At 37.5% G+C, this 23,808-nt stretch overlaps 1 protein-coding gene across 1 annotated transcript in view; it reads left to right on the top strand.

Annotated features, from left to right (window-relative positions):
- Window positions 1-23,808, top strand: part of DIAPH3 (diaphanous related formin 3) — a 504,750-nt gene that overhangs the window by 98,065 nt on the left and 382,877 nt on the right. The window contains exon 5 of the mRNA XM_042927440.1: window positions 13,585-13,712. Coding sequence (XP_042783374.1) covers window positions 13,585-13,712 — 128 coding nt within the window. The remainder of the gene's footprint in view (window positions 1-13,584; window positions 13,713-23,808) is intronic.

The following is a 23,808-nucleotide window of genomic DNA, read 5'->3' as shown; positions in this document are numbered from 1 at the left end:
CAACACAATAAAAAAGATAATGAACCAATGACTAAGAGCATCAGCACATTTTTTCCCTCTCTGTTCAGATGTGCCGAATAGATCTTTATCCTTCACTGAACCATCAAATAGAGGCTGGCAAATTAGAACATCCATGTTTATTTAATCAGCTCCCCCACCCCCAACTGTGGGCTTTTTTGCTTTTTTTTTTTTTTTCAAGTTTTAAAGTGCAGTTTGTTGTTCAGATGGAACTCAACATTTTCCAGTTCTAAAAGGTATACCAAAGATGCTAAATATAAACAAGTGGCCTCATTTGACATGGTGTAACTTTTCATTAATTTCATTTTTCAGCCAGAAAATATGACATTTAGTGTAAAACATTTTAAATGGCATGCTTTAAAACCTAAAGATTTGAAAGGAATTCAATTTGAATGTAACCGTGTATCCTTAGAATAAAGCATAAAAATTAGTAAATTTGAATCTGGGTTTTAAATACTTTCAAATTAAATTTATATAATAAAGTTCACAAATCTTTATTATATTGGTGAATAAGCCAACACAGAATAAACACACTCATGTACCCAGAACACAGCTGAAGCAATGGGACAAGGATAGCGAGCTTGTATGACCTAGTCCCTATGCTTCTTCTCTTCAAGGTAACTGCTAACTTCTAAGACAACAAGTTTCCTGTTTCATAAATGTTTTTTAAAACTTTTTTTTTTGTGTGAGAAAATCCACACACTATAAACTTCACCACCTTAACAATTTTAAAGTGTACAATTCATTGACATTTACTATTTTCACAGTGTTGTGCATTACCACTGTTCAGTTCTAGAACCTTTCCATCAACCCCAAAGGAAACCCCTTGCCCTCGAAGCAGTCATTCCAGGGCCCATCCTCTCCCTGGTATCTTTGGCCAGTAGAGACCCCTTCAGGCTGGTTCCCTTATCTTTTGGCATGTCCCCATCATTCTTGGAGCTCTGCTTCCTCTCTTGCAGAAAACATTTGAGATCATCCTGTATTATCCTAGCCTCTGCCCTGGAATCAGTCCTTTGTTCAAGGAATGGTTTCTTTTAATGGAGAATGCTATTTAGAAGTTGGGATCTGAATGTTAGGTCTTCTAATGGGCCATTTTTAGGCCCTTTCAGACAGAGCTAAGGCATATATATGTGTATGTATGTATATACATATATATATGTTGATATGGGGATGTATATATGTTGTATATGGAGATGTATATATGTTGATATGTATGAGACGTGTATATGGATGTGTGCATATTTGGAAATTGCATGCATACATGTGTATATATATTAAATATAAGTAAATCCATATGTAGAAAACCTATAGTATACATGTATATACATATACCTTTTATTTATTTTTTCCTTATTTTTAGCTAGCTGTATCTATCCAAATACCTTTTCCTTCAGACCACAAATTTATACTGTTACCTTTGATTTTTATATTCTAGTTTATTTCTCTGAAATAATTACCTATTTGAATTATAATTAGGTCGACTTACTTGGGTTCGTCTCACTTAAGGATTTTCCTCCGGTCCTCTTTGATTTTGTTTTTTTTTCTTTTTGAGTGTATGAAAAATAAAAAGACATACACAGAGGTATCCCTAAAGCATTGTCACTTACCCTCTTTTCTTTTAGGGTGTTCTGCTCTCTGTCTTACCTACCATATTCCCATCTCCCCGAAGGTACACAATCTCATGAGTTCCTGATTATTTCTTCCTGCCTGTTTTTTTTTTATTTTTATTTTTTATTTATTTATTTTTTCAACGTTTTTTATTTATTTTTGGGACAGAGAGAGACAGAGCATGAACGGGGGAGGGGCAGAGAGAGAGGGAGACACAGAATCGGAAACAGGCTCCAGGCTCCGAGCCATCAGCCCAGAGCCTGACGCGGGGCTCGAACTCACGGACCGCGAGATCGTGACCTGGCTGAAGTCGGACGCTTAACCGACTGCGCCACCCAGGCGCCCCTCTTCCTGCCTGTTTTTGTACAAATAATGAATATATGAATATATCTCTTCATAAACACAAAGTAATACATTCTTTCATAATTTTTCGACTTCAAACTCTGTAATGAAAATCATGCCATACAGCTCAGAGACACCCTCATTCTTATTTATAATTGTGTGTTATGGTTCATGCAATGTGTTCATGATGTGTTGCTCACCATGGTTGATTTGGCTTCTGTTCTCTGGCTGTGGGTAGAAGCAGTTGACTGTTAACTGTTATGGTACATCCTTTTGAGGTTTAGAAGCTAAAAAGCACCTGAGTTCTGGTCATGGTAACCAGATGGAAGTTTATAATAGCAGGACATTGCTTTGAGCAGTTGAAGCAAGTCTTTTTAAATATACAAAATCGTCTAAATAGTCAACTGTTTTATTGAAGGCAATGGGCTAATGTGAGAAAGCTTTCCTGTGAATAGAAGGGATGTCGATGCTAGTTAAGTATTGATGGATAATACGAGGAATGTAATGTGTTGAATTTCTTTTATGCAAGTTAATTTCTGAGTGGCTAAAATTAGTGTTGGATCAATCTGCTTTTTTTTTTTTTCTTCTGTAGAGCTATTTTAGAAACTGAAAGAGGGAGAGCAGCAGATTTTTCTGTATTTTATCATGTTCCTTTGTAAAATGTACTTGATAATTCTAAACCTTTAACGTATGCTATTTTTAATGTACGCTAAAAGCAGCCTCCAAAATTATAGGAGAAGTTCTTGGTACATAATCATGCTCATTAAATGTTTATGGAAAAAATAATAACTCCTAAAAGAAACTCTTTGCTGAACTTTTTTTTGTTGGTGGTGGTGAACGCCCCTTTCTGCAGTACTTGTCATTGCTCGTAGTTTCTACTATGAGTTTGCATAATATCATCTCTGAATAACAGATTTTATTGGCACTGGAGATCTGTTGGGGTTGTAAATGTTCTGAAAATAAGTAATTCATACTGCACTGACAGTTTAGTGTTTCTGTTGATCTGTGACATTAGAGATGCTAGAAATCATTTGAAAAATGCAAGGAAATTGTAGTAATGCATTTTAATAGCAATATACATGATAGTAATTTAGATTATAATTACCCCCTTGGCAGCAACTGTGTTTACCCATTTTGCACAGTGCTGACTCTGCAGTTTTCTTAAAATACAGTCATTATCAATGCACACTATTTCTTTAAATAGTCTCCACATTTCATATCTTCTTCTCCTTCACTAGTCTGATCACCTGAATTAGGTACCAAGACCACAGGAGTTCTAATACTAAAGAGATACTGAGGCAGTTAACCTAGAGTTACTGACCGGCAGATAGAAACAGGCACACACACACCAATGCCAGACCACGTGTGCACGCACACTCTCCTCGCTATGAGAACTTATTAGGCTTTTTGACTCCTTTTGTTTTATGCTGATGGAATTTTTGTTGTTCTCTGCAGTTTACCTGCTAAAAATTACAAAGTGAATGTCATTGAGAGGGATCTTGAGTCTAGTAACTTACTTCATATAAAGATCAGTTAAGATTTTGGCGTGTTTGGGTAGCTCAGCCACTTAAGCATCTGGCTCTTGGTTTTAGCTCAGGTCATAATCTCATGGTTCGTGAGTTCAAGACCCGCATGGGGCTCTCCACTATTGGTGCGAGCCTGCTTGGGATTCTCTCTCTCTCCCTCTCTCTCTGTGCCCCTCCTCCACCCCTCTCAAAATAAAGAAATTTTAAAAAAGTTAAGGTTTCAGTGTTTTCTTACAGTCCCCCAATATTTCAAGTTTTTAACTGCCAAAGGCTATATATTTTGGGTCATGTTAAAACATGCTGATTTTTCTTTATGGGTTTAGGTGTGAGTAAGAGACCATTACCCATGGTTGAGGATGTAGTATGGGTACAAGGTACATTCCAGGAGGAATAAGGTATGATTCAATGAGTTGAGTAATTGGGCAAACTTTTGCTTAAAGCAACTATCATGTGTCAGACATTCTACCAGGGACTGAAAGGTCATTGTCCTCACCCACATACACATTAGGGTGGGTCATCTTCCTGCAGAGCCTGCAGGCTTTCTAGAGATAGCTTGTTTTACTGTTTTTAAAATTAGGTCTCCATTGAGTGGTGAATTCTCCATATTTGTATGTAAATCATTCAATTATTTGAAAAATGAAAGAATGTTCTCTAATACTTTCTACCGGTAACTGGAAATAGGATATATTTTTAATTTGTCATGGAGATGGTATTTCAAATTCTGCAAACAAATAAATGAGACAGAATAATGGAGAAATCTACTGAAAAGTTCTGATACCTGACCTGCGATGAAATGCAGGCATTGAGGCAGGTACAGAAGAAATGACTACCATTACCTTTAATAGTTACATAGCAAAAGAAAGAATATTTGGTTTCAGAAATATAGAAATGGTGAGGGAAATAAGTTGTGAAAGTGCATATTACTTTCTATACCTTAGAATACATTTAATAAGGAATCTGACAAGAGGAATGTTATGTACTTTTCTTTCTATCCTGCATTTGGTATTTCAGAATAAAATTTACTAAGGGATTAAAAAAGATTTAAAAATTATGTTGGATAAATATCCTTCTAATTTTTGTGATGTCAGGCAGACATCCTTATCTCACTAATGTGTTTTGATACCACAGGGGATAAAGCTTTCTAAGTATTTTCATCTTCATGGCTAATGGAATCAGAGATAGGCAGACGTGAGTGTCCTTCCTCTCTCCCCCTACTTCCCGCTTCCTTTGAAGTTATGTGAAATGAAAGAAACACAGGAAGAGCTGTGCTTAAAAGGAATATTTCTGATTATTCACCTAATGTATTTCTCCCCACAATTTCCTTTCTTTTGTACCTGTGTGTTGATAGTACTATAATAAAAGGGGGAAATTCTGGTGAAAGCTAATCACCCAATTATCTGGTCTGTTGCCTGTGTCTTTCATTTGAGATATTCCTTTCTGAGTAAGTATTGAGAATTTTTTCTTGTGACTTATCTTCCTCGCCTTTCTTGTTTTAATTCTTACTCTATGTATACCTTAGATTTCATTATAGCCTCGTTCATTCACTGAGTGCCAGCAATTTTACAACGTACTGATGACACAGTGATGAATTAGGCAGAGGCAGACACTGTCTGAGTAGACGTGTAAGACCTTCTCCAGTAAAATACAAAGAGGTACCAGCACATTCACAGATTTGGCCCCTAGCCTTTGCTTTTTTCCTGCTATTACCGCTGCCCTTGTCCTTTCTGACCTCATCATTCACACAGAGGATCCATCCAACATTCAGTCCTCTCATTTTCTCGACTATCATTTCCAGCAATCTTTGGTTTTTCTACCCAACCTCAACCACTCGTTGCCTCCCATAGTAAAATACCACCCCTAAATATGGTTTACAAACTTAGCGGAACATTACCTGTCTTTCTGCTTACTTAATATTCCCACTGAAAGAATTCCATAACCCTTTTAGAACTACCGATCCATCGACTCTACCATTTGTTCATGTCCATCACTTTCCAACTGCTGCTACATCCTTCTTTCCTTATTGACCTTAGACACATGCTCCATTGTTACCTTCAGTAAACAGTTCTTTTATTTCCCTCTTGGTCCATATAAACTCTCCCCTTGGTTAAACTAAATTTCCTACCTCGTCTGCTTTTGCATCTCAGCACAACATGCATTTGGGAAGAAGCATACAGCCACAAGTAGTGTTTTCTGAATGACTACGGTTGACAAGTGAGCCCTTAACAGATATCCTACCACCTGACCCTTGCCAGCACACTTCTTTGCTTTCTGGAAATGATTTCATACCTTTTCTTATACCTCCAACTCTGCGTCCTCACTTGTAGCCGATTATATTGCTATTTCTATCCCTGAGAAGGTTGATGCAATCACAGTAGAACTTTCACGCCTCACTTCCTAATCACCAGGTCTAACAAGCTACCTGAATCTGTTTCCCTCAACTTTGCTTTTGCTCTTCTTATGGTGATAGACTTTGCCTGTGACTGTGTAAGATCATTCCTTCCTCTTGTAGGCTACATCCTGAGTCATCTGCTTGAGTTTTTTGTTTGTTTACTTGTTTGTTTCCCTGCATCTTTACCTACCTTCTTCTGCATTATTAGTTTCTTCCTCCCTGCTTGGTCATTTCCATCAGCCTGCAAACATCTTGTAGTTTCCCCCAAAGAAAATCCACACTATAGCTCCCCACCAACTGCTGCCCCAGTTCTTTGCTCTCCTTTATGGGAAATCTCCTCACAAGAGTTGCCCCCTTTTTTTTTTCTTTCCCCTTGAACTTTGGACCGGGTTTATCCCCAGTCCACCACTCTTGAGGCTCTTGACAGGGAATCAATGATCAGTAGATGGCAGCACTGCTCACATAGTTGTTAAGACCAAAACTTCAGCATCATCTTTGAATTTAACTTCTTTCAATACCTCACCTCCAAACTATCAGCCAGTCTTGTCTGATCTAACTTCATATTGAGCAGATCTCATGCCTTCCATCACTGGCTCCTTGTACCAGGCTACTGTCCACTCTTGACCAGACGCTGTACTGGCCTTCTAACGGGTGGTCTTGTTTCACATTTTGCTCCTTACATTCTGTCGCGACACAGTAGTTAGAACAGTCTTTAAAAAGCGTTTGATTTTGGGGAGCCTGGGTGGCTCAGTCGGTTAAGTGTCTGACTCGTGATTTTGGCTCAGGTCATGTTCCCAGGGTGGTGGTATTGAGCCATGCTGAAGAGAATCTTAAGATGCTCTCTGTTTCTCTCTCTCTCTGCCTCTGTTGCTGTCTCTCTCTCCTTGTCCCTCCTCCCCGCCCATCTCCCCCACTTGGGTGTACTCTGTAAAAAAAAAAAAATGTTTTTTGATTTTAATAGATCTTAGAATTTATCTGCTGGATATCTGCCAATAGTTTTCCATCCATTCAGAATAAACCTGAAGCCCTCACCATCAGAGACCAGAGAACTTTGTATTAAATAGCCAGACAGTAAACGTTTCAGGCTTTGCAAGTCACATAGGGTTTCAGTTACTTCTGCCAGTGTCAGTGTTTCCTCTTCCTCCTCTTCCTTTTTACAAGCGTTTAAAAATGTAAGCAACACTCTTAGCTCGGGAGTCCTACAAAAACATTTCGCACTCAGGCGGCTGTTTGTTGATCCCCTGCCTCCAATACCAGCTTGTTGTGTCTCTCTTGTCCTGTTCAACTCTGTCATTTCCTGGGATTTTGAGGTGTCGTTTTACCATCCTTTGAATATACCTAGTTCTTTCCTGCCTTTTGCTTTTGCTTGAAACATGTTTCATTCTCCTCTTCATTCTGGTTTTTGCTGAATGTTATTTTCTTAGGAGAATGTCATTTGCTCAGACTTGGAACTCTTCAATAGCTGCTTCTGCTACCACTTAGGTCACCTGTGTCTACATCATGTAAACAATGTCTGGAAAGAGTAGATGCTCACAATATCCTCTATACAATAAATAAGAGTGGCGAGTGTTAAGAAGAAGGAATCCGTGGACGGGGGATTCCCCTTTTGTGGCTCGGAAGAGGCCTATCCCAGGAAGTGAGTCTCAGCCCAGATGTGCTGTCTGGGAGTAGGCTTGTGCAAAGATTCAGTAGTGATTGTGACAGTTTGGGTGAAAGGGGAGGGTGTTAAGAGGAAAGAATCTCGGGCAAAAAGGTGGAGGTTTTTAGATAATAAATTGCTCAAACTGGAAGACTTTCTATGGCTGAAATAAAGAGTTACTTTGAGCCAGTGAAATTATTCTGTCTTTCCCAGTGTTTGTTGGTGAAGTCTACCTGCTGCCCCATTTAAGATGCTGTCTGTCTGTACCTCCATCTTCCACCCAAATACAACAAAAACTATTGACACGTTTGCTTTTATACTGTTAGCTAGAGAGTGGAGCAGGACAAAGGACTGACAGGTTGGTCTTGGTCTTTCATATACATACAACCATATATTATGTGCTCTTTTTTGTTTGGCTTTTTTTAACCCAGCAGTTTTTTTTTTTTTTTTGGGCGGGGGTGGGTTCATCTATCTGGTTGCATTATGAGTGAGTCTTTTTTATTGTTGTACAGTATTCCATTGAATAGATATACCACAACTCAATGAATAGTTGGGTTGTTCCCAGTGTTTGAATATTATGAATAAAACACCTCTGAACATTGTATGAATTTTTGTTGTTTTGTTTTTTCTCCTGCGTAATACCTCGCTGTATAATTGCGGAGTCCTCTGGTCAGTGTACATTTATCTTTAAAAAAAAAAAACAACAACAAAAAACCTGCCAGACTTTTTGCCAAAGTGGCAACACCATTTTACGTTTCCACCAGTAGTATAGGTGACTTTTAGGTGCTTCACATCCTCCCCTCTCTAGGGGATGTGAAGTGTTACCTCATTCGTGGTGAGTTGTTTGTTTGTTTTTGTTTTTTTCACTTGTGGTTTTAAACCGCATTTCCCTGGTGGCAAATCATCTTGAACATTATTTCATGTGATTATTGGCCATTCATGTATCTTCTTTGATGAAGTCTTTTGATCATTTTTTAAACTGGGTTATTTGTCTTATTACTACTGAGTTGTAGGACTTCATTGAAAGTTCTGAATACAAATCTTTATGAGATGCATTTATTGTTGGGAGAGGCAGTCTGCCATGGTTCCTGAGTACCTCTGTATATTTATTCTAGTTACACCAAGAATGGAAGGCTTGACTGCTCTTTACTGAATCCATTTCTCAGGGTTGTGCTTGCAGTGAGCTGCCTTGAAAGGTGGTTATGTCTCCCTGTAGACAATGAGCAGGCTTGTTATTGTTCACTTTAAAATTGGTGAGTTCCCCATGCTCAGTATCCTATAATGCATTCTACGGCATGTGGAGGCGTTGATCATCCATCAGGGAGCCCTGTGTTGCCCCTGTGGGACTTGGTGGATCAGGGAACCAACACAGGCATAATACAGCCCTTTGTCTCTAACTGCAGACTCATGTTTTCTGCCGCCATTCAGGAACCAGTAACAGGCTCATTTAGCTTGTTACGTTATGTAGACTCGGACTGCACACTTCTTGACTTGTATTATGGATATTTTCCCCTAGCCTGTGGCTTCCTTTTCATTGTCTCAATAAAACTATCTTAAGAGTTGTTTGAAAAATTGAAGGTTTAAATTTTGATGAAGTCTAATTTATGAATAATTTTCTAGTTAGTGCCTCTTGTCCTAAGAAATCTTTGCGTTCCCGTAGGTAGTGAAGCTTTTCATCTATGTTTTCTTATAGACATTAAGTTTTAGCTTGCACATTTAGGTCTAAGGTCTAGGTTCACTTTTTCTCATTTGGATGTCCTGTTGTTCCAGCACTATTTGTTGAAGAGATTCTTCTTACCCTATTAAATTACATTAACACCTTGGTTGAAAATCATTGACTACATAGGTGCAAGTGTATTTCTGGATTCTTTTCTATTGATGCTTCTACTATTCTAACTTGATTTTAGTAGCTTTATAGTAAATCGTGAAATTGGAAAAATCCCCCCAACTTTATTCTTTTAAATTGCTCTACTTTAGGTTTCCTGCATTTCCATATAAATTTTTTTTTTCCATATAAATTTTAGAAGCTGCTTCTCAATTTCTGAAAAACTTGCTGGGATTCTGATGGTGAATATATTGAATATATACATTGTCCTTCAGAAAATGTATTTCTTAACAATGTCTTAATAATACCGAGCCTTCTGACCCATGAACTTGGCATAAGATCATTGATTTAGGTCCTCTTTAATACCTCTTCACAATATTTGTAGTTCTCCATATAGGTATTTATCTTCTTTTGTTAAAAATTTTCCTCATTATTTTGTGAGGGCTTTTTTTGATGCTATTTGAAGTGTTAAATTGTAAAATTTCATTTCTCACTTACTAGTAATATTTAGAAATAAAAAAATATTTTTTAAAGGTTGAGCTTTTATTCTGTGATCTTGCTGAATTCATGTAGATAATTTCATCTGCAAGTAGAGACTGTCTTACTTCTTCTTCTTTTCTAATCTCTATTGTTGCTGTCGTTATTGCCTTGCCATACTAGTTTGTACCTCCAGTAAAAAACTGAATAGGAATGGGAAGATCCAACATGCTTCTCGCATCTCCACTACTGTGGGGGCACCAATGAGTTGGTTTGACCAACGTGGGAATTATAGTAGCTGGAAGACTTTATGAATGGGGGCATATGATGTCCTATTTTGTGTCATGAAACAAACTAAAGAATTACTAAGTTCAGTGATCCAAAAATCTCTCTGGATCTCATAGAGCCTGGATTCAGTCAGCTTCCATGTCATGGAATTGGCATCTTCTGGTTCAACTGAGTTTACTTATAACTATAGTCAGAAGATGGAAGAGTACATATTCCATTGTTTTAATATAACTAGCTCCTTATCTTTCATAATGGAAGTCAAAGGTAATATTGAAAACTTAGAAGTTTAAGAAAATCAGAGTAAACATGTTATTTAGACATATTAAGTAACCATCAGAAGAAACAGTTAAGGGAATTAAAAGTGATGGCCTCTGAAAGATAGGGTTAAGTGGTGGGGCAGGTGATTACTTTTTTTTTTTTTTTTAATCACCTTTATTTTTTATTTACTTATTTTTTAAAAATTTATTTATTTTTGACAGAGACGGAGTGCGAGCATGAGTTGGGAAGGTGCAGAGAGAGAGAGAGAGAGAGGGAGACACAGAATCCGAAGCAGGCTCCAGGCTCCAAGCTGTCAGCGCAGAGCCTGACGCGGGGCTCGAACTCACAAACTGCAAGATGATGACCTGGGCCGACGTTGGCTGCTTAACTGACTGAGCCACCCAGGGGCCCCTAGATCACTTTTATTTTTATTCAAATGCATTTATTGCTTTTTATTCTTACATTTTAAAAGTATTGACTATATGTGCTTACCCATTTTTTGTTGAAAGGAACCAGTTGATCTCAGCTTTGGTGTATTTTGATCCCTCCATATCATAATTATTTCAGTGATAAATTCAGAAAGTACTACAAAAAGATCTAGTTTAACTTCTGTTGATACATATTTTGATAAAAATATTGACCTGATGGATCACCTGGGTGGCTCTATTGGTTAAGCATCTGACTCTTGATTTTGGCTCAGATCATGATCTCACAGTTCATGAGATCAAGCCCTGCATAGGCCTCTGCTCTGAGAGTGAGGAGCCTGCTTGGGATTCATATTCTCTCTCTCTCTCTCTCTCTCTCTCTCTCTCTTTCTCCCTCTCTCCCTGCTTGCATGCGTGTGCTCACTTACTTACCTTCTCTCCCAAAAGAAATAAGTAAGCATTAAAAAAATATTGACAGCATGTACAGGAAACTTGACAAATTAAGATACCAAGAAAGTATATTGGGCAACCTACGCGCCCAATAATATGGGTCTAAATTATGTAAGTAATGGTATGTTAACAGTCTGTAGCCAGGAAAAAAATTTTCATTTAAGATGTGGGATATATTCATGAAATATTACTAAAGATAAAAGTAGCCTACTGAACAATCTGTATGACATAATATTTTTGAAAATAAAGTACATGTGTTTATGAATGTATATGGACTATTACATATTCTAAATGAGAAAAAACACTTAAAAGAGAAATATCAAGTTAAGAGTCATTTTGAGGCACTTTTTTTTCCTAGTGCTTTTCTGATTTCCAAATTTTCTGTGTTGAACAGGCAATACTTAAGTAATTTAAAGCAGAAAAGGATACCGAAAATGCTGTCAGTACAAGTTGAATGTATTCTTTTTAATAATACGTAACAGTCACTGATTTCAAAAGTGTTTATTTTCACTAAATCATTTCATTTCTCCTTTCAAATTTATTTTTGTAGATTTTGCTCAATTTTGTTTTTCTTTTTGGTAAATAACCACTCTGCTATTGATGAAAACCCTCTGTCTTTCCTGTGCTAATTTGTTTTGTGTTATTGGAAGTGTTTTCTTGGGCAATATTATGGCAAATTAATAATAAAAAATTTAAAAAAAGTGGATCTGATTTCCTGACACCCCAACTAATCTGCTCTTGAACATGTATAATTCCTTCCCCTTGGATGTGTAATCCGTAATTTAAGTAGATTCAGTTCTGGACTTTGTTCATGCTGCTTCATTTTTTCCTTCTGGACTATGTTTGTGCCTTTCTAACCAGTCTTGCTGCTTCTGTTGCTTCTCATCTGAAAGTAAAATCAGAGTTCTTTGGGTGGCCTCTGAGGGTACAGTCCCTTCCATTACAACTTTTCAGTTACAGGTATGGTTACTTCTCTGTCCTTCACACCTTTATTCTAATACTCAAGTTTGAGGCCTTCAGATTCTTCTGCGAGTCTTTCTGTGACCACACTGTTTGAAATTGCAAACCACCTCCTGTGCTCCTTATTCTACTTCTCTGCTTTTATGTTTCTCTGTAGCACTTTTCCATAGCTACAAAGCAACTACTTTAACTGCTTAGTTCATTTATTGACTGCCTGGCTTTATTCTTCTCCATGGAGAAGAAAGCTCCATGTACCTAGGGATGTTTGTCTCCTATTGACTGTTCTCTGTATAGCACTTCAAACAGTGTCTGACACTTAGTAGGCACGAAATGTTGAATAATGAATGAACTCCAGCTCTTCTAATCTGCATTTTATACTGCTGCCAGAGTGATCCTTCCAAAACTGCCCTGGAAAATCTGATTGATTAGCGGTGCTCTGTCCCTCCCTGATCTGGCTGATATCTTTGGCTATAAGTGCTTCTGGTTTTCTTTGTGGTTGTACACATGTGCCCTATTTCAGTCTGGAAGAAGTTCCTAATTCTCAGTCCCCTTAACTGACTTCCCTTTGCGCTTTTACTCGGGCTTCCCTCATCTGCTCACCAAGTTAGGGATTCCTCCTCTGGGTCCTTAGGTAGGTACTGTATTGCAGGAATTAGATTCACCAGAAAGTATTACTACTGTGCTTGCATTTCTCCTTCCAGACTTAGGTTTTGATCATCTCTTTGTATATTGTGCTTAGAACTAGGCACTTACTGGTAGTTGAGTCAGTAGCTTCAAGGCTTTTTTTGTGGTGCTTAGAAGATTAGTTTTAACAGGGCTTTTCTTGTATTGAGTTTTGATTTTTATGTTGCAAGTGCCTAAAATAGATTACTCTATTTTCAGATATTTCCTATGATATGTATGTCTCCACACTTCATTGTTTTCCATGATATTTTGCATTTGAGAAAGTCCTTTTACTTTTAAAATAAATTTTTTAGTGTTTATTTATTTTTGAGAGCAAGACAGAATGCAAGCCGGGGAGGAGGCAGAGAGAGAGGGAGACACAGAATCTGAAGCAGGCTCCAGGCTCTGAGCTGTCAGCACAGAGCCCGACGCGGGGCTCAAACTCACAACCGTGAGATCATGACCTGAGCTGAAGTCAGATACTTAACCAACTGAGCCACCCAGGCACCCTGAGAAAGTCCTTTTAATTTGCAAACCTTTTGGTGTTTCATCTTTGGTGAATATCGTAGATGATAATTTATATTTGTGAGCAGAGGAATCATTCCTGCAAAGTAAGACTGCTCGGAGTAGTTGCATGCAGCTGCTATATGAAAGATAGGATTAATGTAATTGATAGTGCTTTAATGAAGATAAATTTTTTTTTCTTTAAATTACAGGGAAGTCTTAAGAGTAGGCGACAGATCTCACCTCAGGAATTCATCCATGAACTGAAAATGGGGTCTGCAGATGACATTGTCACATGCCTGGAGTCCCTCCGCGTATCTTTGACTAGTAATCCTGTCAGGTAATTCATCTATCTGAACATCATCAGGGCATGTTAGTAAATTAAACAGATGTCTTTAATCTGTTATTTTCATTTAACACTTTCTTTATAGTATCTGTTCCTGGGTGGTATACCTCAATGGTGTCTCAGGGTAAAAACTGAGTATCTAATGTTTGTATGCATAATGTAATATAATGCCATCAGTACTTTTGTGTTTATTACCAAGTGATACATAGCCTGGGGACTTAAAAACAAGAACAAATTTACTCTTTTTTTCCTTAAAAATGTGAAGAAATGGTGTTTTTTTAAAAGAAAATCATCATGATCAAAAACTATCAATGTAACATGGCTGAGTTACATGCGAATTTTGGTATTGTATATATAGTGGCTGATTTTTGTTTGACACACAAAGAAATACTATTATTTAACTCATCCTTTATTGGAAATTATGTCTTTATAGGAGCACATAGGTTAGTATTGCCAGATGTAGTGAGTCAAAATACAAGATGCCGAGTGAAATCTGAATTTCAGATATACGGACACTGTGAGATTTTATTTATCTGGAATCCAAATTTAACTAGGTGCCCTGGATCCAGCAACTCTAATAGAGATGTCTCTATAAATCAAGTTTTAGACTTTTAGGCTCAGAATATTCTTGAAAAAGTTCAAGCAGAAGTTGTTATGAAATGTCTGAGCAGTCATAAAATTTCAGAGCTGTAAGGGTCTGAGGTAGATCAGTTTTGGCTTCTTTTGTATAATAAATGAATGCTTGTTTTTGCATAAGAAAATACTGTGTATTAGATGTGTGTAAAATATGTGTGTTTGAGGGGCACCTGGGCGGCTCAGTCAGTTGTGTGTCTGACCTTGGCCCAGGCCATGATCTCATGCTTCGTGAGTTCGAGCCCAATGTGGGGCTGTGTGCTGACAGCTCAGAGTCTGGAGCCTGCTTCAGATTCTGTGTCTCCCTCTCTCTCTTCGCCTGCACAGTCTCTCTCTCTCTCTGTCAAAAATAAATAAACATTAAAAAAAATTTTTGAAAAGTGTGTGTGTGTGTGTGTGTGTGTGTATAAATAATTGTCAGGGCTAGAATGACTACAGAGGTTAATAATATGTAATAGAATCTCTTTGATGTCTGCTCTGTTACTACTTTTTTGGACACTTCTGAAGTTTGGCTACAGTATGAAAAAATCCTTCACAGTACACCTATTTAAAACAAAAAGACCTTACCTGTTGAGACATGAAGTGAGTGAGGTTTAACTGAGGAGCATGAAGAGGAAACAAAGTATATTTCAACTTTATCTTTGTTTTTCCATATTTCCCCACATCCAGCTTGTTTTGTAGGCTGTAAGCTTAATGAGGGGAAGGAGACCAGGACTTGCTATGTCTTACTTACTTCTCTTTACCACTCATAGCACACAGTACATAAAAAGTACTCAGTGAAGACTTGTCAATTGAAACAATGAAGTTTAATTTGAGCTTCCTTCAGTTTTACCTTGGCTATTGTTAGACACTGAGTTGAATTGAGAATTTATTTGGCAGGTATAATCATACATGAAGAACTCTGCTTTCCAGTTGAATCTGTACCTATTTAATATATTCATTTAAAAAAATAATTACTGAACACCTAATACTTACAAAGCCCTGTCTTGTGGGGCTTGGGTAAATAGCAAAGCAGATCCAGGTCCTGTACTTATGGAGTTTAAATGTAGCAAAAGGATATTTTGGGGTTGACTGGAGAGATGCACTCCATGTCTTAGTTTATCTGGCAACCACTGAGCAATGGTTGTTTTTGTGGTTTTTCAATTTGATTAGAAGCAGACCCTTCCTGCTATCTTCATAATTTGATTAGGTGACTATGATAGCAAAAGGAAAACTTTTATGTATGAATTCATGTATATTACAGCGGATACATTTATATGTGATTTCGCCTTAAACTGCTATATTACCTGCTATATTACCAGGAATCCACAAGCTATCGATGTTTCCCTATAAATGATAGAAATCTTACCATTGGAGAAGTTTTTCTGAAATTGTGGCACTTGATGTAGAGAGAAAATTGAGAAGATACTCAAGACTATTTCTGTGTGCAGTGCTCCAGTTAGTGGAATGGCTTCTTTGGATGTGTAAAAGTTGAATTTATGCCTATGTTCAAATCTTTGGACTTTTCTATTAGTTTTGTGTCTGCTGGTAAAGTGTGTTTTTCATATTTTTTGATGTATAGTGTGTGACTCAATTTCAAGAGAAAAATAATTAAAATTCTTTTAAGAATCTTTTGAGATCGTTGTTAGCCCTGTAGTATTATTGAGTAAATCAGAGTTAAAATTCTTCCATGTCTGTGAATAAATTTGAAAAAAGAAACACAGGAACTGATTAATGATGGTTCTCCAATATTGGTTTGGGATTGAGTTTTATTTAAATAAAAAGTCAAGGATCAAGAAGAAAACCTCCCTTCCCTCCACCCCACCCCCATCTAGATATGCAATACTTGCAGAATCATTTATCTGCTTCTGAAACGCTACCTACCAATTATGAGCCATGTCAACCTTCTACCCTCCAGACAGTGAATTATGTGAAAACCAGTGCATTAAATATCATGTTATTTGCCACCTTTTATGAAGAGTTGATTTGAAGACCACAAAGTTCTTCTGTTTTGAAGTTTTATTGATTATTCAATATTCTCGGTGACAGTTTAAAGCTAAAAGACACAGTGCTTTAGCTTTGGAACACTAGGAAAAGACCAGCTTCTTCAAATTGTCAATTATAACTGTTAGTGGATCTTGACATAGGCAACAATTATGTTTCAGCTATTGAACACGTTGAGGTGGAAACGTAAAAAAGTAGACACTAACATTATTATGATTGATAACAAGCATTTTTGTCCATACTCATCTATGCAGATAGCAAATGAATTACAGAATGTATCTTCATTTTCTCAATTTGATGTAGCTGTCAAGGGCACGATTTCTGGCTCAGAAAATCCAATCTATCAGGTCTCGTGTTAATCTTAGGCATTATTTTCCTTTACTCATAGTTAACATGTGCTTTTTGAAGTTTACAAGAATTTAATTTTTTTTTTTTTTTTTTTGCTAACATTATCTTTTCATTAAATTTCTAAGGGGTTTTGGAACTAGGTTTGATTAAGGTAATAACTGTAACTTCCAAAAAATCACTTTAAGAAAAACGTGCAGTAAAATGTTTACCGTAAAGCAACTGAGCAGCCTTTGTGGATCTTTATTCCATTTGATCAGTGCCATGTTTAGAATCTAGTTTTTCTGTGCTTAAACACAAAGCTGATAGAAGAGCTTCGTTTTAGAATTGACACATATTTTGTGCCTTATACCACTTGTGTGAAGAGACAAAGAAGTTTGTGGCAAGCAATGAGATCAACATACTCATTGATACTAACATGATCTGGAGAAAAAAGTCAAGACCGATAATTTTGAAGTTGCTAATAGTTATTTAAATTTTTATGTATTTTTATTTATCTCTTAAAAATTTTTGTTAATGTTTATTTTTGAGAGTGAGAGAGAGAGTACAAGCTGGGGAGAGGTAGAGAGAGGGAGACACAGAACCTGAAGCAGGTTTCAGGTCCTGAGCTGTCAGCACAGAGCCCAATGCGAGGCTCAAACCCACAAACTGTGAGATCATGACCTGAGCCAAAGTCGGATGCTTAACCAACTGAGCCACCCAGGCGCCCCTAAAATTAGATTTTTGTAAAACGTTAAACATGTAGTAAAGACATTGTGATAAGAGAAAAACAAGCACCCACTTGCCTACCTGTGAAGCTAAGATAGAAATAAGGCTTGTAACTTGGAAGCTTCCATGCATCCCTGCTTAATTCTATGTCCCGTTCTCCCACTATACTGTGGTTAGTGCTGTTTTGAATTTAGGGGTTATCTTTGTTTTTTCTTTTCATTATAGTTTCACCATATATGTCTTCTTAATTTGTGTATTATTTGGTTTTATCTTTGTCACTTCCTGTAAACAGCATAATCTTCCGTGCATTCTTCTGAGACTTTCCCTCTCTATTGTATTTGATAGACTTAAGTACGTTGATGTGTGCAACTACGCACACACCATCACAATCCATACTTTCCCATACTTTTATTTTTTCTTATGTTTTAGGAAGATCTATTACAAATAGTATACAAATGCTCTTTTTTAACAAATCTGATAGTCTTTGTCATTTTCTGGTAGTTTTATGTTTTCATCGCCACTGTAAAAACGTTTTGGAATCTGTACCTGACATTTCATTTTGAATTTTCAAGTAGTTTATGCTGCTTCCATTGTGTTCATCTTCCTTTATACACCCACCCTTCTGCTCTTTGTTCCTTTTCTGTATTATTCCTCTCCTTCTTCCTCTTCTTCCTTAAATTCTTTTGGGTAGATTTTTAATTTCTCATTTCACTTTTTTCCTTACTTACTAATTTGGAACACATTTTCCCTTTCTGATCTTAGAAAAGAAAGTTAGCATGTACACACTCAAAAAGGAAATTTAATTTTTGCCTAAAAGGGACAAAAATAAGCAATATCCTGTGTTTTGAACCTAAGAACATAGACCTAAAAATACTTGAACACCAATCACCTTCCGTTAATTTGTATGCTAGTGTTGTGTGATATATTAATTGTATTTTTTTTCTTTTTAATGTCACAAATTAGCTATTACTATTGAGTCAAACTACAGATATGTGTATATGTGTATATGTTTGCACATTCATTTAGTCATTCCTTTTTGGGTATTACACATTTGTCTCTGATGATTTTACTCTTGCTTCAAGTATATTATTAGGCTCCCTTGGCCAAAGTCTTTTAATGGTAAAACTCTTTAATTTGTCAGAAAGTGACTTAATTTGCCTTTACTTTTGAAGGATGCTTTTCCTAAGGCATGACATGGAGGGCTTTTAGATAAGTTAGTGCACTGAAGATAGTATTTCCTCTTCTGCCTTGCATTGCTGTTTTCAAAGGGTTGGCTCTTGATCTAAAACTCATTTTTTTTCCGGGTAATCTGCCTTTTCTCTCTGTTCTGTGGCTAGGTTGAAATTTTCCTATTTATCCTCTAGGGTTTTGGGGGAGCTTGCTGAGTATGGTTTGGTGTCCTTAATACATTCTGTGAAAATTTCAGCTATTATCCCTTTACAATTTTTCCTCATTTTATATATGTTAGGATGCAGGCCTTCTTCCTCCATATGCCATTATTTATTATCAACTTAATAGTTTACATTCCTCTATATCCCTCTATATTCTTCCTCTATATTCTGGAAGCATTTATATTTATTTATTAGATCTTCTCGTTTTCTTGTTTCTTCACTGGTGTCTAATATGCTATTGAGCTATATGTTGCATTTTAAATTTCCATTATTATAATTTCATCCCTGTTATTTCTCCTTCGTTCCGTTTTATTTATTTATGTTTAAGTTTATTTAGTTTGAAAGAGAGAGTGTGAGCAGAGGGAGGGGCAGAGAGAGAGGAGCTCTGCTCTGTCAGCACAGAGCCTGACGTGGGGCTTGATCTCAAGACCCTGAGATCATGACCTGAGCTGAAATGAAGAGTTGGACACTCAACCTACTGAGCCACCCAGGTGCCTCTGTTTCTGTCTTAAAACTCCTTGTCTTTTTCATAATTTGTTGCTTCATGCTTGTTTTTAATCCTGTTTTATTTCTTTAAACATAGTAAGTATCCCTACTTTCTAGGTCTGTAATCTAGTAAGTGAAAATTTCTCAGGCCTGATCTTGGTTATTTGGTTGGCTGGTTAGTTCTTTCCATCTTTACTCATGTCTTGTTTCTTTGTGTGCTCTGTAATGAGAGTGGCCTCCTGTCCCTTTGAACTTTTTCTTTGAGATTTATTTTGAAGATATATTTTGCTAGAATGAATTGAATGATTTTCAACTACTAGACACATATGGATACTAATAACCCAGAGCCAACTTAAACTAAGATTTCTGGCTTGAGGTGTTTTGGACTTTTGTTTTTGGTGTTATGTTTGTTTTAACACATGGGCACCTTACATGTATCTAACTTGGGTTATATGTTACCAGAACATATTTGCCTTGTCCTTTACTGGGCAGGTGGATAGGTTTATTTCTAGCTTACCTTCTTATTGTAGGTGTGACCCTTTGAGATTCTCATTTTTGCCGTGTGTCCTAGCCTTGATAATGGCCTCTAGGCTTTGGCTCTTGTCCCTTTGACTCTGTACCACAATCACAAAGGAAACGTTGATTTCCTTTGTATCTGTCCCATAGGGCAGAGCAAGTGGGGCTCAAGGCTGGCTTACCTCTCTGAATTCCTCTTTCTCTCTCTTTAAATTTTTCTTTTAAGGATACTTTACTTTCTTGTTACCACAGATACAACTTTAAAATCTTGTTTCAGTGACGGTTTTTGGTAGAATTGTTGCAGATCGCTATTTTAATACAAGAAAAACAAGTATTAAAGTTTTGCGCCCCAAATCCCAATTTCTCAGAAGGATATAAACAGACAAGTAGAGGGCTTCCTCCTTTCTGTCATTTATTTGTCAGACCAGTTGGTCAGTGGTGAATTCCTGTTAACTGTTTTTTGGTTTTGCTTCATATTTTTAAAGTGCCTATGTTAATATGTTCATATACTTATTTTACTTTACCTTACTTTTGCTTACCCTGCCCCTCCCCCCCCCCCCCCCCCCCCCCCCCCCCCCCCCCCCCCCCGCCAAGATGAGCTCTAGAGGAGAGCCTGGGTAGCTAAGTTGGTTAAGCATCCAACTTTTGATTTCAGCTCAGGTCATGATCTCATGGTTTGTGGGATTGAGCCCTGTGTTGGGCTCTGTGCTGACAGTGCAGAACCTGCTTGGAATTCTTTCCCTCCCTGTCTCTCTGCCCCTTCCCTGCTTGTGCTATCTCTATCTCAAAGTAAATAAATAAAATTATATATTAAAAAGTTGAACTCTAGAAGTTATGGTTTTATTACTCTGCAGGATATCAGTCTTGCATTTCAATTAGCATTCTTCTATCCTTTAAGGCACCTTAAAATCCTTTGATTTTTCTAGTTCTTTTTGAACCAGCCTCACCATCTTGCTGGTTCCCACATTAATGTAGTAAATAAATATTTGACACTGTTGACTTTATCTGGGTGAAGCGATGTTTATATCTTTTTGAAAATCATGGTTTGGCATTAGAGATTTGTGGAACGTGATAATACTCCTCAAAAAACATCCTAGAAATTCATGGCAGGAGTAAATTTACCCACTTGGGTAAAAAGTCTGCGTTTCCTACACCCTGTGTCTGTCCCTGGGTTGGGGGAAGGGACAGTGACTATGATGAGAGATAGGGTATGCCTTGAGCGAGGACGACTTAGCGTCCAGCCCCCCAGGCCTTCATCCTTCTCTCCTGTCTGCAGAACCCCTAATTTTAGTCAGTGGATCTAAATGACATGTGGTGGGAGGGGGTGTACAGCCTTTTCAAAGCACCCAAACCGAAATATCTACAGGTCAAACTTTTACCCAGATGGACCTCTTCCTAAAGTTTAATTATACTGCATTATGATCCTAGAGGAGTCGCTGTTGCTTTTGTCAGTCTTAGCAAAGATCCTTTCCTAGGAAGGAGATGGGAAGGAATCAGAATGAAACTGTACATACATATGTGCATATATATGTATGTAGTATATATGTTGTCAGAGTCCTAGCGGGAAGACAGACACCAGAGAGCACGCTGTAATTTTTTTTTTTTTTTTAAAGAAGTTAATACCAGAAATAGGTTAAATAACTGATGGAAAGACTGAGAAACCACATAAGAAGCAGTGAGGACCTGATTGGCAGCAGTGAGAAGTTGCTCCACCCCTGGGCTGGAGGGGGAGGACGAGAACTCTGTTCATGAAGCTAACGGGGGCCGGCATTGAGCCTACAAAATGAGCCCCTTTGAAACTAGATCAGAACAGCAGAAAGGGAAGAAGGGGAAGGAGAAGAAAGGGGTCAAGCATCTGTACATTATTTAGTGGGGCAGAGAATAGGTCAGTAAGTGTTAAATTCTCATTTCTTCCAGGTTTTAGTTTCATTTATCTTACTACTAGGAGATAAAAATAAGTATTTTCATGATATGCTACAGGACTTGGATCTGGGCATAAACTTTCTAAGAATACAAAGGGCTGTCCTGCTCTGGATTTGTTGAAACTTACCTCTATTTGAAGATTGTCCGTTTAGTCCAGATAAATAAATGGTCACTAGCTCAGCTCCCACATTGACTTCAATACTTTCTCAATACCTCACTTTTACTTTGCCTCCCAAAGATCTTCTTTTTCTGTTTAGTACTTATCCCTCAATTAGATTAAAAAAGAGACCTTTTACTCTTTATTTTATTTTCTCTAACAGCTGTCCTGTTTCACACAGAAACATGCAAACGACTGGTTTTGAAGAGATGCGGATACATCCCTTTTTGCCCTTGAGTTCTGAACATGTTAAAGTAGATAACAGAAGTGAGCTTAGGAATAACCTCTGGACTCCTGGAAAGGCCAAGTTGCAGAGCACAACTGGGACTTTTGAAGGTGAAATGTACTTCATCCCAGTGAATCAAACTTCCCACACTCTCCTCAGTAGAAAGAATAGACAACTGTAGGCCAGGGTCAGGATCCCTTCCCCACTTTCTCTAATTTGATAAATCAGTCCTTCTGGGTGGTGGTGAATGGGGGGGGGGGAGGGGTGGTGGGGAAATCTCCAAATAATGAGATGGAGGGAGTGACTGGAAGTAATCCCTAATATTCTTTTCTGGGGAACATAGGAGAAGGCCTCTTCTTTAGTAGAACCGAGAGGAGGAGGATAGTAAATGTTCTCACTAATATGCTTCAGTTTATTTTTATTGCCTGACATGTTTTAGAATTTTAAAATAAGACATGAGATACAAAATTTCTTTTTAAAAATAAGCCTTAGAAAAAAGTTTGGGAATTAACAATATGTATAGGTGTATGGTGTTATTAATAGTGGTAGTTTCTCAAGTGGGCAGGAAGGGTAAAGATTTTCCTGGGTGGTCTACATTCTTCTATTTCTTCTGTCTTGTCTTTCCTTTCCCCCCCCCCCCTCCTCTAGTGATGCCAGGAGGCCACGTAATACAGATGGTTCTGTTTTCCTTCCTGTGCTGTTTTAATAAGGTAGCCACTAGGTCCTTGTGGTTATTTAAACTAATGAAGCCGGGGTGGGGGTAAGCATTTCAGGTGCTCAAGAGGCACTTGTGGCTAGTGGCTAGCAAATTGAACCGCACACAGAAACCATTTATGTCACCGTAAAAAAAATTCTATTAGACATTGCTGCTTAAACACCTTGGTTCTTCTGGTTAGCTGCTTGCTTCTTGGACATAAATACTGCATGACGATTATATCCTCAAAGTTAAGTTCAGGACTATGGGAAAATATAAAGGACTTGAAGTCTGAAAGATTAAAAGATTTTTAAAACCTCCAAGGATGAGTGAGCATTTGTATCAAGAGAATCCCAAAAAGAAACGAGCGATCCATGAGAGGCTGCCTTTAGCGGGGAGTTCTGTCTTGGATAAGGCAAAGGGAATGGGCTTTGTACCAGCTGTTAAGGGGTAGAAACGGAGAGGAGGGGTGTGTCTGACAGGCAGTGCAAAAGGTGTGGTCCACGACAGCCTTCAGTGTGACTGCCTGTAGCTAGGATGAGGGAATCGGCAATATGGCACATCATGAAAATCACAGGAACATCCCCTTTGGTATGCTAAAAATACCCATTGGATTCATGTTTATTTTACAGAACTTTTCTCAGGGAGATGTACTTTTACCTCTACAAAGCATTTTTTCTAGGTTGTTTTCAATAGAAAGTCACCAAGTCTAGGTAAGATGTTAATATTCTTTATTTCTGTATTTAGACGATACCATATATCTTAGGATATACCTTGTATTATTTATGTCTAAATTAACATTCAGTATCCATTACTTTTATGACTCTTAATATTGCTTATTAAAGAAATATTTGTTGAAAATGCCCTCTAATTTTAGGTCATTTTGAAGTCCTTTCCAAAGTGTTTTAAAAGAATGAAATATTAATGCAAAATGCCCTGAAAGAAAATATTAATGTTTATAAATGAGTACTAACCTGATATTTTAAAGGGCATGCCAATACTTTCCACTGCTTTCCCAGTCCTACCAA

This window comes from Panthera leo, chromosome A1 (genome assembly GCF_018350215.1).
Source record: "Panthera leo isolate Ple1 chromosome A1, P.leo_Ple1_pat1.1, whole genome shotgun sequence".
Classification (NCBI taxonomy): Eukaryota; Metazoa; Chordata; class Mammalia; order Carnivora; family Felidae; genus Panthera; species Panthera leo.
This window is presented reverse-complemented; position numbering and strand designations above follow the sequence as displayed.